General features: G+C 40.0%; 1 protein-coding gene across 1 annotated transcript; it reads left to right on the top strand.

The window, feature by feature from the left end:
• The first annotated feature begins 4,882 nt into the window (after window positions 1-4,882).
• Window positions 4,883-15,767, top strand: LOC147217278 (myosin heavy chain, fast skeletal muscle). Its single transcript, XM_086175848.1, has 39 exons — window positions 4,883-5,101; window positions 5,256-5,399; window positions 5,493-5,649; window positions 5,743-5,770; window positions 5,860-5,971; window positions 6,052-6,144; window positions 6,223-6,286; window positions 6,395-6,493; window positions 6,577-6,680; window positions 6,896-7,034; window positions 7,309-7,427; window positions 7,550-7,699; window positions 7,793-7,963; window positions 8,042-8,348; window positions 8,484-8,566; window positions 8,690-8,777; window positions 8,859-8,976; window positions 9,084-9,207; window positions 9,329-9,465; window positions 9,552-9,807; window positions 9,891-10,133; window positions 10,228-10,404; window positions 10,516-10,661; window positions 11,072-11,162; window positions 11,258-11,647; window positions 11,803-11,929; window positions 12,112-12,230; window positions 12,422-12,618; window positions 12,769-12,952; window positions 13,036-13,201; window positions 13,374-13,498; window positions 13,630-13,938; window positions 14,020-14,223; window positions 14,313-14,438; window positions 14,550-14,720; window positions 14,833-14,937; window positions 15,017-15,112; window positions 15,217-15,348; window positions 15,638-15,767. The coding sequence occupies exons 1-39, from the start codon at window positions 4,898-4,900 to the stop codon at window positions 15,656-15,658; spliced, it is 5,826 nt and encodes a 1,941-aa protein (XP_086031974.1). The 5' UTR covers window positions 4,883-4,897; the 3' UTR covers window positions 15,659-15,767.
• The last annotated feature ends 123 nt before the right edge of the window (window positions 15,768-15,890 follow it).

The raw sequence follows: 15,890 nt of genomic DNA, 5'->3' as shown, positions 1-15,890 counted from the left end.
TTCAGCAGTCACTCATCTGTTGAATAAAATAAAATAAGATCCTCGATTGAAGCTTCACAGAAACTGTGACGTCACTTTCCCCGTTAAAATAATCTCTGGTAATGGATGGTGATTGTTCATAGCATCGTCAAACTTCCATCAAAACAAATTATCTTGTTATATCCTATGACTTCCAAGTAATTAAAATTGGGGCTTAAAGTAAAAAATTACTTGTTTAAAGATGAATTCGAGAAAAAAAATGTGCAACATAAATAGAAAAATATTTACTTAAACAATGCGGTGGGGACAAATTCAAACAGGTGCCGACAATTAGGAATCAATTAACGGTCGATGTTCGGTTGTGAACCGCCAACATACCGGTTTATTTTCCGAAATACTCCCAAAACAAATCCATTGTTTCAAATTAATACGAGCTCTTCGGTTGGAAAATATTGTCTCTTCCAGAAAATACTTCTTTTTGGAAATACCCGGAGCATTTAATCCAATTTCTTACAATTCTTGTGGGGACAAAAAACGAGGGAAAGAGACAAGTAGGAGGTGTTCAGATGTCAGCGAGCTGCGAAAACGGAACCGCGCGTGACTTCGGCTTTAGACATTTGGCTAACACTGTGTAAGTCTAAAAATGTAAATGTTTTGCCTGGTGAAACGTTTTCACACAACGTTCCGTCGAATATAAATACAAAATATCGCTCCCCCCCCCAAAAAAAATTTACAGTCAAGTCATCTATTTACTTACTCTAACATATTATGGTGCAGATTCGTGTGTGGGCGCCCCCTAGCGGCGAATCTGCAGTGAACATGAACCTCAGGAGGGCGACCTTAACTGAGGCAAGATTAATGTTGACAAAGAAAATAATGCCAAGATATGCAACTCATCCTTCAGTTTCTTGGTAACAGCATGAATTTGTTTGGTTTGCGTTGCCTTTTCAATGACATCCAAACTCCCTTGATAACTAACATATGCATGATAGGTCCATATGCTGCTTTTTGCAAGTTTTGTGCAAAACAAGTAACTGCGTTTATTAGAGCACATGGTTTAGTTACGTACACAGGCACCTACCCATGACTACACACACATAAACCAATGGTAGTAACTGTCAAGTAAGCTGACACAAATCACTCAATGTAAAATATGTAACTGCTGACAAGTGGCTGTTTAAGGTTATGTTCGAACTTAAAAAGTGAGCCAGTGACAGTTACGCTAATAGTGAGACCCACTGTTATGGCATGACAATTGGCTTAATCCTTGCTCAAAGCCATTGCAAGAATTCAAATAGGCCTACTCTGCAACTCAGACTTGTTGGCAGGAGGGTGCAGTGTTCTAAATGTTCCAAAGGGTGACAATATAAAATGAATACGAATCCTGTGGTGGTCCAAATTTATGACCAGTTAACAGGACCTATCCATCAACTAAAACCCTCTGGTGTGTGTAACTATTTTAACATGGATTCAGCATCATCATAGGGGTGTCCTCTATCCCCATTTTTAAAAGCATGTTTAAATACATTTATTGATTTAAAACATCATTGAAAAAAATCCCTTTGTAAGATATCTATTCTCGAGTATGTTTTTTTCTTTTTTTTTTTTATCTATTAATGTGCCTTTTAACCAACACTGTGAACATGAGAACCTTCATCAAATAAAAATGTTCTATCTTGGGTTGCTTCCCAATACTTTGTGTTTAGCTGAACCCAGGTATTAAAAGGGCTTAACTTGAAGGACAAACTTCTCCTGAATAACAGTGGGCTATATTTTTACAACAGGAAGGATTAATTAATATCACTTAAGGTGCCTGTGTCTTTGTGCTACATAACATTTACATTCATGAAGGACAGGTGGTGTTGGACTCCGGAACAGATACTATTTTTGATGGAGACACAGCCTAAGTTATTGTCCACTTGTGTGCCAAGGTATTTTTAAAAGTTGACTTAGGCTTTGTTGTTCACATAGACAACTGTATGGGAGAGGCCACAAAGGCATCTGATTGTAAAGACAGTTTCCTGTCTTTATTATGACAAAGCCAGTATCATATGACCAACAGAAACCATGGTGTTCACTTTCACTACAGCTGTACAGCTAACTTGTTCTAACTTAGATGGCTGACTGAGTTGGCAAGCTAGAATAATACCCCAAATCTTTAGAAAGAGAATAATTACAAAGATTGTCAAGGTAAACGTGTACAATTTATACCAAAGTTGCTTCTAGGTTGCATGGGATTTTTACTCTGATATAAAATTACATTCTAAAAGATGATTTTAAACTTTGCTCCTCTTTCAAATCTCAAACAGCGAATTCGCACACTTCTCATGTCTGTTCCCTTCGTCCTGTGTGTAATGCTCTTTTAAACCCGGTCAGGCCCCTCCTTTCAAGACATGTCTGCCATGTTTTATTTCGGTTCGAGGGCTGGCTGAGACTTTTTCAGAATGGTCAGGAGCCTCAAGGACATACAAAGGAGAGGGCTTGTTAGGACAGTCTCCCTCACTTGTGTCAGACATTTTTTTTCAAGCTTACATGGTCACTCTAAACTGCCACTTAGTGAAAATTGTTGAATATTGAAGTTTGTGTTCTCCAAATGATATAACCTGTTATTATAATGAAGGCTTATCAGCTACCAAATAAATGGCACATGTTAGATTAGAACAATATGTATTTAGACGATAACTGCCCCTGTCCATCTCTTGTAAAATGCGGCTGTATAAGTGAAACACTTATATACATTTATACATTAACCTAAATGTAAAAATTCAAATAAATATAAATTTTGATCTTCATGCTCTGTATTTATCCAACCTGAATGTAAAACAGAGGCTTAAATCAGATGGTGCAATTTGTCACCAGTGTGAGACAATTCAACTTCGCAGCCAACGATGGATTTAAGGTGCAGGAAGATGTAGCCAACAGCTATTGAAATAACGTCAAATAGCAATAAATGGTATCATACGAACAGACTGATTTATAGACCAAAGATTAAACTCTCTCCCAGCTATACTAAATAATGTATGGTGTACAATGACTTACTCAAACAATCAGACTAAAAAAACTACTATGGACCCTTGACCTGACTTGCATAGCAGTGTGGACACATGCAGGTTGCTGAAAAAAATGCAGCCCTTTGACCTCCTTTTAGAGCATGTGTCCAACACATGTTTGTCTAAAAGCCCACCTACCTATTGGGGTCACGTGGGTGGTGTGCTTCAAGGTCATGCCCTTTTTCGAACAAAAGGGGTTATATAAAAGCGGTAATACAACTTGACCCTACAATTCATATCTAAAAACACAGCAATTTAGAGCCTTGAAACGAAATATATAGTCTCTCACATTTAAAGTTTAGTTATACCACGATTATATTTTTTTTATTGATGGTTCTATTACAGTTATGGCATCTCTATCATCTTGTTTATTGGCACATGACTTATTTTGGGTCTTATCCCAGCCTAGATGGCAACTGTTCATCCACTCCATTCCAAGGCGATATGTAATCCCTCCTCAACTTCTATGGAATGGTGCTCAGCCTCAGTTTTATTTCAGACATCTGAGATGTGTGATTGTTCTGCAACTGTATACCAGTGACATTTACATGCTTCTCCAAATCCAAAGACAGTACTGCCATGGTACACTCTTATTACTATTTATTATTATTGTTAATATCATCATAATTAGGTTAATCATGTCCTTATCAAACATTGAGGTGGCTGGCAAATCTGAGCATTTCCACTTATACGGTATTGCCACGATTATAAATGAAAATCACATGCTTAACAAGGTCATAGCGCTTTATTTAATCAGTGTTTCAATATTCTATGGAATTTTATTACATTTAAAGCAATAGAATGTGAAACGATAGAACAGTCTTATTAAAGAAAATACCATATTCAGTAATTATTGAATAAATCATGTTAAAACTGATTATATTTAAATAAGAGTCATGGGTTGTAAGAACCTAAAATCTTTTTTATGTTAGTGTCTCTGAACATAATGGTTCTGACTGTGCTTACAGACCTTGTTTCATGAGACTAACACATCTGATACACAACTACTTAGCAACAACACTAGATGCCACTCCAAAGCTCATAAAAATATCTTCCAGTGCTATTGCCATTAACGAAGCTTCAATTAATTTTATTGTGACTACTTTTTTAATTCTATGTCATAAAAGATTCAAATCCAACATTAGTCACTATATTGTAAACACATGAAAAATGTTATGTATATGGTTTAATTGATGTGGCACATAATTAGTCAAATATTTTTAGAATCACATACAATTTCTTTGTAAAACTAATATCTGATAAAAGTTCACTACTCATTGTATGTATTTGTCTCTTGACATTGTGGATTTCAATTATGAAGTTTAAATGCTGGGAATATATATGTACATATGAGTATATTTGTCTGCACAAAAGTTTGACCAAGGCAATATAAACTCTGTAAATGTCAATGTCACAGGATTAGCGGCAACATGACAAGAATACATGACCAAATTGAGCAGGGCACACCTACTGAGGAGACAGACTGGTCTCTATAAAAGAGGGTGCTTGGGACACTGTCAATAACTGGTAGGCTTCCAACTCAGGTAAGTAATTAAATATGGACAGTGTTATATTCATCATATATAATTTCAAGTATGATTATGTCTTCAGGTAATATGTTTTAAATTCAATTTAAAGATATTGTGCTTATTTTGAATAACCTACCCGTGCTTTATTGATAGGATCATAAGAACAGATCTGACGATATTCCATCTCCAGTTGGAACCAAAGGGGGTAAATGACAGCATTATTTCAGATTACAACCAGAATTTCGAAAAGAAATACCAACTGAGTGATCTATCTAAAGTAGTACTTGTTAAATTCATCCTTGTTTTGATTCAATTTCTGTCAGTCCTTAAGGTGCCATCATGAGCACAGACGCAGAGATGGAGGCCTATGGCCCTGCAGCCATTTACCTCCGGAAGCCTGAAAGGGAAAGAATTGAAGCCCAGAATGCTCCGTTTGATGCAAAAACAGCGTACTTTGTGGTTGATACTGATGAGATGTATCTTAAGGGTAAACTCACCAATAGAGATGGTGGCAAAGTCACTGTTGAAACTATTACAGGAAAGGTATGTAATATAAAACTCTTTAAATTGCAGCCAAAAGAACATTCAAACTGTTAAGAATTGCAGACACATTTTAGACTCAAAGGAGAATGATCAACCACATCACTGATGCCAAATCTTGTCTCTGATAGTCATACTCAATTTATTTAACATACAGACTGTTACTGTAAAAGAGGATGGCATCCATCCAATGAACCCGCCAAAGTTCGATAAAATTGAGGACATGGCCATGATGACCCACCTCAATGAACCCGCTGTATTGTATAACCTCAAAGAGCGTTTTGCATCATGGATGATCTACGTAAGTTCTAATTCTAAAAAAAAAAAAAAAAGGCATTCGTATTGATAACACATGTTGTTCATAAATGCTAATATTTTTTTCTTTGGTGCACAGACCTATTCTGGGTTGTTCTGCGTCGTCGTGAATCCCTACAAATGGCTTCCTGTGTACGACAGTCAAGTTGTTAATGCCTACAGAGGCAAGAAGAGGATTGAGGCCCCACCCCACATCTTCTCCATCTCTGACAATGCCTATCAGTTCATGCTCACTGGTAAGATGCAATTTATTAGATTAAAAAAAGAAATTGTGTAATGAGGACGTAAAGTCCAACAGTTGAACTCCGGTGTGTTTTTGTTGGTTGCAGATCGTGAGAACCAGTCAATCCTTATCACGTGAGTTTGATACAGTTTAACAGAGATAACGCACGATTTGAACAATTCAGAACTATATTGATTTCTTCAAATTACACCGTAATATGCAGCGGAGAATCCGGTGCTGGAAAGACTGTCAACACCAAGCGTGTCATCCAGTACTTTGCAACAATTGCAGTAGCTGGTGCCAAAAAGGCAGAGCAAGCAGCTGGCAAGATGGGGGTAAAATGTTTATGTTTCTTATCAATCTTTTTTTATCATCATGGATTTTATACCTATACTGTAATAACATTCCCCCATAGGGATCTCTGGAAGATCAAATCATTGCAGCCAACCCTCTGTTGGAGGCCTACGGCAATGCCAAAACCGTGAGGAATGACAACTCCTCACGTTTTGTAAGTAATTTAGCTTAAACAAATCTGTATAACTTGTGATTTAGCCAAATCTGACATGTTTCTGGTGAACCTTTTTAGGGTAAATTCATTAGAATCCACTTTGGTACTACTGGCAAGCTGGCTTCAGCTGATATTGAAACATGTAAGTTACAGTGTTTATAAAATTCAACAATTGTGGTGATGTGTGGTTCCCAAACTTCAAGTCTTGCATGAGCAGTTTGTGACATGTTTGACAATGTGTAAAATTCAGACCTGTTGGAGAAGTCCCGTGTCACCTTCCAACTGTCTGCTGAAAGGAGCTACCATATCTTCTACCAGCTGATGACTGGACACAAACCTGAGCTCCTGGGTATGGTATTTTGAAAATTGAACATAGTTTAGAAAATTAAAAAAAAACAAAATATGCCAATTAATGTATTTCCTTTCAAACAGAGGCTCTCCTGATCACCACCAACCCTTATGACTACTCAATGATCAGTCAGGGTGAAATCACTGTTAAGAGCATCAATGATGTTGAAGAGTTCATTGCAACAGATGTATGTTAACAGTAATTGGTAGAATGATGTGTATGTATGTATGTATGTATGTATGTATGTATGTATGTATGTATGTATCTATGTATGTATGTATGTATCTATGTATGTATCTATGTATGTAGTCATGCTTTTGACATGCACATATATATGTGCACACACACATATATAAATAAGACATGAATTTCAAAAACTAATCAGCTTCATGTTAATTGCAGACTGCTATTGACATCTTGGGATTCAGTTTAGATGAGAAAATTAACATCTACAAGCTGACTGGTGCTGTGGTGCATCACGGAAACATGAAATTCAAACAGAAGCAGCGTGAGGAACAGGCTGAACCTGACGGCACTGAAGGTATCTATCGTTTTTATTTTACTCTGGCAATTTAATTGTCACGGATGAATGTCAATGTAACTCTGAATTATGTGATCCATAATCATAAATACTCTAGCTGTTAAAAAAATCCAATTAAGGGGCCAATATAATCCAAGTGTAAATGGGTAACAGGAAATTACACTCCTATTAAGTGGTATACAATTTAGCATATTTTAGCAGCTTTTATAGTGGTGATTCTAATTTAAGCTGAGCTAAGTAAAATTACTCTTTTTTTTTTTTTTTTTTAAATCAGTGGCTGATAAAATAGCCTACCTCATGGGTCTGAACTCAGCTGATATGCTGAAGGCCTTGTGCTACCCCAGAGTCAAAGTCGGGAATGAGTTTGTCACCAAAGGTCAGACTGTCCCACAGGTAAATGAGCATCTTGAATAAAATAGCTGTCAAATGCATTTTTGTTCTTTTAATTTAGTGACTGTTTTTTTTTTTTCTTGGAACTCCAGAGGTTATTTTCATTGACATGCTTCTTCCACTAGGTCAGCAATGCTGTCATGGCTCTTTGCAAGTCTGTCTATGAGAAAATGTTCTTGTGGATGGTCATCCGTATCAATGAGATGTTGGACACAAAGCAGCCGAGACAGTTCTTCATCGGCGTGTTGGATATTGCTGGATTTGAAATCTTCGATGTGAGTGGTTCAAATTTATGTAAGCATGTAAAGATGCATTAACAGATAGCCACAGTTTTACAATGGCATGTGGCTGACTGACTTCCATTACAGTTCAACAGCTTGGAGCAGCTCTGCATCAACTTCACCAATGAGAAACTGCAACAGTTTTTCAACCACCACATGTTTGTCCTGGAGCAAGAGGAGTACAAGAAGGAAGGCATCGATTGGGACTTCATTGATTTTGGAATGGACTTGGCTGCCTGTATTGAGCTAATTGAGAAGGTAAGATATTTCCACAAAGTAGGAATTAGTCTCTGCCTTCTAGGTACCCAGTAAATTGTCAATATTATTTACTTTCAGCCCATGGGCATCTTTTCCATCCTTGAAGAGGAGTGCATGTTCCCCAAAGCAACAGATACTTCTTTCAAAAACAAGCTGCACGATCAGCACCTTGGTAAAAGCAAGGCCTTTGAGAAGCCAAAACCTGCAAAGGGCAAGGCTGAGGCTCACTTCTCCCTGGTTCACTATGCTGGTACTGTGGATTATAACATCAGCGGCTGGCTGGACAAGAACAAGGACCCCCTGAACGACTCTGTTGTGCAGCTCTACCAGAAGTCCTCAAACAAACTCCTCTCCTTCCTGTATGCATCGCACGCCTCAGCCGAGGGTATGTAGCGAATATTATCAAGGCTGTGTCATAAAGTAATATATGAAATATTAAGTAAATGGGAACTTTTAAGGGATTTTAAAATTAATAACAGGTAAACATTTTTCTATTGCGATGTAATATTTTTGAAAACAGAGTCCTCCGGTGGGGGCGGTGGCAAGAAAGGTGGTGGAAAGAAAAAGGGTGGCTCCTTCCAGACTGTCTCTGCTCTTTTTAGGGTAATTTTAACACTTCACTTTCCTGTCAAAAAAAATATTAATAATAATGTTGCTGTTGTTGTAAGTTTCCCTTCGGAGTCTGTGTTTGCAAATTGAAATGTAAATGCTATCATCTGCCTACAGGAGAACTTGGGCAAGCTGATGACCAACTTGAGGAGCACTCATCCTCACTTTGTGCGCTGCCTGATTCCCAATGAATCAAAGACCCCAGGTATTGTTTTTTTTCAAATATGACCATCAAAATTGATTCATACTTTTGACTCTAAACTGAATTGTTTCATGAAACGCGCAGGTCTGATGGAGAACTTCTTGGTCATCCACCAGCTGAGGTGTAACGGTGTGCTGGAGGGTATCAGAATCTGCAGAAAGGGTTTCCCGAGCAGAATCCTCTACGGTGACTTCAAGCAGAGGTCAGGGTGATTTCACTGAATCAAATAATTTCTCGAGAAAGAAAACGTGACCCAATAGTGAATCTACCAAAATTACAAAGGCTCGATTTGTCAAATTTGTATTACAGATACAAAGTCCTGAATGCCAGTGTCATCCCTGAGGGACAGTTCATCGACAACAAGAAAGCTTCAGAGAAGCTGCTTGGCTCCATTGATGTGGATCACACTCAGTACAAGTTTGGCCACACAAAGGTACATTTTCAGTGACAGAGAGAAAGTGGGAAAGAAAGAGAAATGATGCATACATTGATAGAATAAGAGATACATAGACAGATGCCATGATGCAACCTCATTTACGTCTTTTGCTGAACAGGTGTTCTTCAAAGCTGGTCTGCTGGGTACCCTGGAGGAGATGAGAGATGAGAAACTGGCCGAACTGGTGACCATGACTCAGGCTCTCTGCAGAGGATTCCTCATGAGGAAAGAATTTGTGAAGATGATGGAAAGAAGGTGGGAATAACAAAGTACATACTGATTTTTGAATTATGTGTGCAATATCTGAACCAGAGCCATCATATACACCAATTTGTTTTTAGAGATGCTATCTTCACCATCCAGTACAATGTCCGTTCATTCATGAATGTGAAAAACTGGCCTTGGATGCATCTGTACTTCAAAATCAAGCCTCTCCTGAAAAGTGCTGAGACTGAGAAAGAGCTAGCACAGATGAAAGAGAATTATGGAAAGATGCAGACAGACCTGGCTACTGCCCTGGCCAAGAAGAAGGAACTGGAGGAGAAGATGGTTTCCCTGCTGCAGGAAAAGAATGATCTTCAGCTACAAGTTGCTTCTGTGAGTGGCCTACAAAACAAGACCTAGACCTGTAATTGAAAAAAAGGTTTCAAAGACAAAAATACTTTTTCTTTTAAATGAAGGAAAGTGAGAACCTCTCAGATGCTGAGGAAAGGTGTGAGGGCCTGATTAAGAGCAAGATCCAGCTGGAGGCCAAACTCAAGGAGACTACTGAGAGACTGGAGGATGAAGAGGAAATCAACGCTGAGCTGACTGCTAAGAAGAGGAAACTGGAGGATGAATGCTCTGAGCTGAAGAAGGATATTGATGACCTAGAGCTTACCTTGGCTAAAGTGGAGAAGGAGAAACATGCCACTGAAAACAAGGTTGAAATCATTTGAGATGTCATATACACTGAGTTCAGAATCACAAATTGTTTCAAGTGTCGGGGAAATAATTAACCTTGCATGCCACTTTCAGGTGAAAAACCTGACAGAGGAGATGGCATCTCAAGATGAGTCTATCGCCAAGTTGACCAAGGAGAAGAAAGCCCTCCAAGAGGCCCATCAGCAAACACTGGATGATCTCCAGGCAGAGGAAGACAAAGTCAACTCACTGAGCAAGGCCAAGACTAAGCTGGAACAACAAGTGGATGATGTAAGACAGATATTTCTTGACCAGTATGAGTATGAAGAAATTTTGGGATGATTTTGCATTGAAGCCAGATTTTCACTTGGATAAAGACACGTAATTATCTTTCCCTAAAAGCTTGAGGGATCACTGGAGCAGGAGAAGAAGCTTCGCATGGACCTTGAGAGAGCCAAGAGGAAGCTTGAGGGAGATCTGAAACTGGCCCAGGAATCCATCATGGATCTGGAGAATGACAAACAGCAATCTGAGGAGAAAATCAAGAAGTAAGTAACTTTACTTATTGTTTACTTCCATCCATCCTCTGCCACTTATCCTGCACTCCGTTGCAGGAGTCATCAGGTGAGAGGCGAGGTTCGCCCCGGACTGGTCGCCACTCAGTTGCTGGGCCACATATACAGACAAACAACCCCAGCCATTCATTTGGGGCCATTTTCTCATTTTTTTCCCCTATTAACCTTCATGTTTTTGGACATGCAGGCAACATGCAAACTCCACATAGAAAAGAATTTGAACCAAGGTGTGAGGCTGAGGCACTACCTGCTGCGCCACCATGCCGTCTTATTGTTTACTTATGCAAAAAATTAAGGTTTCCTTTATTCACAGCCCACTCTTCCCAATCGTTAAGACACTGAGCAGTAAAAGTATGGACCCTGTTTTTGCTCTCCTCTTTCAGGAAAGACTTTGAGACCAGCCAGCTCCTCAGCAAGATTGAGGATGAGCAGTCTCTTGGTGCTCAGCTTCAGAAGAAGATCAAGGAACTCCAGGTATTTTATCTGCCATCACTTATTGTCTAGTGAACGAAAGGACAAGGGACTGAACGCTCTACTAATGATCCTTTTCTTACTCCCACAAAATCAAGGCTCGTATTGAGGAGCTGGAGGAAGAGATTGAGGCTGAGAGAGCTGCTCGGGCCAAGGTTGAGAAGCAGAGGGCTGACCTTTCCAGGGAGCTTGAAGAGATCAGCGAAAGGCTCGAGGAAGCTGGTGGAGCAACAGCCGCTCAGATTGAGATGAACAAGAAGCGTGAGAATGAGTTCCAGAAGCTGCGTCGTGATCTTGAAGAGGCTACACTGCAGCACGAAGCGACCGCAGCCGCTCTGCGCAAGAAGCAGGCTGATAGTGTTGCAGAGCTGGGCGAGCAGATTGACAACCTCCAGCGTGTCAAGCAGAAGCTGGAGAAGGAGAAGAGCGAGTACAAGATGGAGATTGATGACCTTGCGAGCAACATGGAGGCCGTTGCCAAAGCAAAGGTTTGCATTTTTTTTTCTTATTGTAATTTTTTTTTAATTCAACTCACATCGGGAAATAACAGAAAGTATAAATACATTTTCAATAAGCCCCATCATCACTGGGTTGGTGTCACCTACAAGTTTGTTACAAGGGTTTATATGCGTGTCTGATGCAGGGTAATCTGGAGAAAATGTGCAGAACCCTAGAAGACCAATTAAGTGAAATTAAGACCAAAAATGATGAGAATGTTCGCCAGCTGAATGACATGAGTGCACAGAGAGCAAGACTGCAGACAGAAAATGGTACGTGCCCAAAAATATGTAAAACATAATATTGCACAAACACATTACCCATTCCGGTTGAGTTACATGTCAGTGTTCAGTTACAGACTGATTTGAGATTTATATGAATTTATGAATTTATGAGTGTTTACATATAGGTAACAAAAGTTACCAAAGGTTTTTTCTTTCTGCGTTATCCTCAGGTGAGTTTGGTCGGCAGCTGGAAGAGAAGGAAGCTCTTGTTTCCCAGCTGACCAGGGGCAAACAGGCTTATACTCAGCAGATTGAGGAGCTGAAGAGACACATTGAGGAGGAAGTCAAGGTATAACAGCAATAAATGTTTGACGGTGTTATAGTAATATGCAATACACTAATGGACTCTTCCTTTTCATATCAAGGACGTAAATTCTTTCTCCATCCATGCAATGAACAAAGAGAAGATGTGTATATTAAAGTAACATACTTGAACCTAAACTACATCATTATTCACATTTATTTTGCATTGCTGACCAGGCCAAGAATGCCCTGGCCCATGCTGTTCAGTCAGCCCGCCATGACTGCGACCTGCTCAGAGAGCAGTTTGAGGAGGAGCAGGAGGCTAAAGCTGAGCTGCAGAGAGGAATGTCCAAGGCCAACAGTGAGGTGGCTCAGTGGAGGACCAAATATGAGACTGATGCTATCCAGCGTACTGAGGAACTGGAGGAGGCCAAGTAATGGACTTTTCAACACTTCTATTAATCCAGTAGTTTGAAAATTGTAGCAGTTGAATAGCACGTATAGGTTCAAGTAGTTGAAATATACAGTAGTTATGGAATATCGTGTTCCGTACATGTTCCTCCTCATATCGCTCTTTACTAAAGGAAGAAGCTGGCCCAGCGTCTCCAGGAGGCTGAGGAGTCCATTGAGGCTGTGAACTCAAAGTGTGCCTCTTTGGAGAAGACCAAGCAGAGGCTGCAGGGTGAGGTTGAGGACCTCATGATTGATGTGGAGAGAGCTAATGCTCTGGCTGCCAACCTTGACAAGAAGCAGAGGAACTTTGATAAGGTGAATGTTACACTTGTAAGAAATTCAGTTTTAACAAAGGTTAAAGGCTGGTCCTGAACGAAATGCTAACTTAACAACCTTAGGTCCTGGCAGAATGGAAACAGAAGTATGAGGAGGGCCAGGCAGAGCTGGAAGGAGCCCAGAAGGAGGCTCGCTCTCTCAGCACTGAGCTGTTCAAGATGAAGAACTCCTATGAGGAGGCTCTGGATCAGCTAGAGACCATGAAGAGAGAGAACAAGAACCTTCAGCGTGAGCCATTCTGACAATAATCTACAACAGTAATGATAAAAGTTCTTCTGTTTAACGGTTCATATCCAGGTTACAAGATTTTCTGGAATTAGCACCTACATAAAAACTATTTGAATGTATGTATAATGAGTGTGTGGAGTAAAATTGAATTTGGGCTTTGATTTTTCAACAGAGGAGATCTCAGACCTGACTGAACAGATAGGTGAGACAGGAAAGAGCATCCATGAGCTGGAGAAGGCCAAGAAGAATGTAGAAAGTGAAAAGGCTGAAATCCAAACAGCCCTAGAGGAAGCAGAGGTATTTTATACATCTATTTTTCAACTGTATGACCATAACATGTGCTTGCATTATATTAAATGATTACATTTTATGTCAATTTCAAATGAGTTGTATTTCCATGGGAAAAAGTTGGCTGTTCCCTCTTTTAGGGTACACTGGAGCACGAGGAGGCCAAGATTCTCCGTGTCCAACTTGAGCTCAACCAGATCAAGGGTGAGGTTGACAGGAAGCTTGCAGAGAAGGACGAGGAGATGGAGCAGATCAAGAGGAACAGCCAGAGGGTGATTGACTCCATGCAGAGCACTCTTGACGCTGAGGTCAGGAGCAGGAATGATGCCCTGAGAGTCAAGAAGAAGATGGAGGGAGACCTGAACGAGATGGAGATTCAGCTGAGCCATGCCAACAGACAGGCTGCTGAGGCCCAGAAACAGCTCAGGAACGTCCAGGGACAGCTAAAGGTCACTTTCATTACATTTCTTCTAAACATTAACAATATCTGAAGGTGGCAGAAACTTCATAGCTCTTCTTCTTGCATTCAGGACGCACAACTGCATCTGGATGAAGCCGTCAGAGGACAGGAAGACATGAAGGAGCAGGCTTCCATGGTGGAGCGCAGAAATGGCCTGATGCTGGCTGAAATTGAAGAGCTCAGAGCTGCTCTGGAGCAGACAGAGAGAGGCCGCAAAGTGGCTGAGCAGGAGTTGGTTGATGCTAGTGAGCGAGTTGGACTGCTTCACTCTCAGGTTGGTATTCCGATGATTAATATAGCTGCAAGCTGTGATATTCAAGACAAAAAACTTTGAATTAAATGTGAATTTGTTTGAACATTAAGAACACCAGCCTTCTGAACACCAAGAAGAAGCTGGAGTCAGACCTTGTCCAGGTCCAGGGTGAAGTGGACGATGCTGTTCAGGAAGCAAGAAATGCTGAGGAAAAAGCCAAGAAGGCTATCACTGATGTGAGCTTCATTCACTGAATCTGAAATATACCCAGATTAATGTAATCTTAAGAGACTGGAGATTTTGGCTTGATCTTAAATAGTTTAATTCCAACAATTCCTTTATTTCAGGCTGCCATGATGGCAGAGGAGCTGAAGAAGGAACAGGACACCAGTGCTCATCTGGAGAGGATGAAGAAGAACCTGGAGGTCACAGTCAAGGACCTGCAGCATCGTCTGGATGAGGCTGAGAACCTTGCCATGAAGGGTGGCAAGAAGCAGCTCCAGAAACTGGAGTCCAGGGTATGATATGAGCAGAAATTCTTCTAAAGGAGCATTAATATATGAAATCGATCTGTGATTTTGAAGTCACCGATAAATCTATTGTGCTGTATCATCTATTATCACACCTCAGGTGCGTGAGCTGGAGACTGAAGTTGAGGCCGAGCAAAGACGCGGAGTTGATGCTGTTAAAGGAGTCCGTAAATATGAGAGGAGAGTGAAGGAGCTGACTTACCAGGTTAAAAATCAATTCAATGAAAACAATTATTGCTGATTTTTGTTTGTCCACAGTCGTAATATTTATTGTGGTTGTGCAGACTGAAGAGGACAAGAAGAACGTGAACAGACTTCAGGATCTGGTGGATAAACTGCAGCTCAAAGTCAAGGCTTATAAGAGACAGGCTGAAGAAGCTGTAAGTCAGATGCCTTACTGAGACAAAGGAGATGTGGTTTTAGAAAACCGAAATCACGTTAAGCTTTTCCATTTTATTTTTGTAATACTCAACATTTTTCTCAGGAGGAGCAGGCCAACACTCACATGTCCAGGCTCAGGAAAGTCCAGCACGAGCTGGAGGAGGCTCAGGAGCGTGCTGACATCGCTGAGTCCCAGGTCAACAAGCTGAGGGCCAAGAGCCGTGATGTTGGAAAGGTAACTATCTTTTGTGTGTGTAGATTGTGTTTGTTTTACTGTCTAAATTTGCACATCTTTGTATTCTAGATAGGTGTTGTAGAGCACTTGAATATATTTCACACTCTTTTTCATTAGTCTACACAGCGCAATACTGTTACTGTTGTATGAATATAACAAATTCTCTGCTTTCAATCATAAGCAACATATCAGATACTGTTGTACATGCTACATGTTGCCATTTAGGGATGTTCATGATTTCATCTGAAAACTGTGGACAATCACTAAAACCTCTTTACTTTACTTTCAGGGAAGTGATGCAGCTGAGTAGATACAACGTGCACCTGGATTATTATATGGGTTCATATAATATGAGACCCTTCCTCTATATTCTTCAATAACATTTGGAATGGAAAAAAAATTTAAGTTTGTTTGTCTTGACTATTTATCCTATTGATTGATATCCATGCAAGCCAACAGTTACATGATTCTACATCCTAACACCAATTAAAACACCAAACTTGAAGAGGAAACATTAAGTCTGTTATGAAAACATTGTAATA

This window comes from Fistularia commersonii, chromosome 28 (assembly GCF_037954325.1).
Source record: "Fistularia commersonii isolate RoL2024-O1a breed Wild chromosome 28, RoL_Fcom_v1.0, whole genome shotgun sequence".
Classification (NCBI taxonomy): domain Eukaryota; kingdom Metazoa; phylum Chordata; class Actinopteri; order Syngnathiformes; family Fistulariidae; genus Fistularia; species Fistularia commersonii.
Note: the sequence above shows the minus strand (reverse complement) of the source record. Positions and strands in the feature narration are given on the sequence as shown.

What these genes read in the sequence shown, in the direction of transcription:
- LOC147217278 (XM_086175848.1), top strand. Translation starts at nt 4,898, where the DNA reads ATGAGCACAGACGCAGAGATGGAGGCCTATGGCCCTGCAGCCATTTAC. An exon ending in CTGGATTTGAAATCTTCGAT is followed by an intron (nt 7,700 to 7,792) that starts GTGAGTGGTTCA and finishes CTTCCATTACAG; the next exon opens with TTCAACAGCTTGGAGCAGCT. An exon ending in CAATGAATCAAAGACCCCAG is followed by an intron (nt 8,778 to 8,858) that starts GTATTGTTTTTT and finishes TGAAACGCGCAG; the next exon opens with GTCTGATGGAGAACTTCTTG.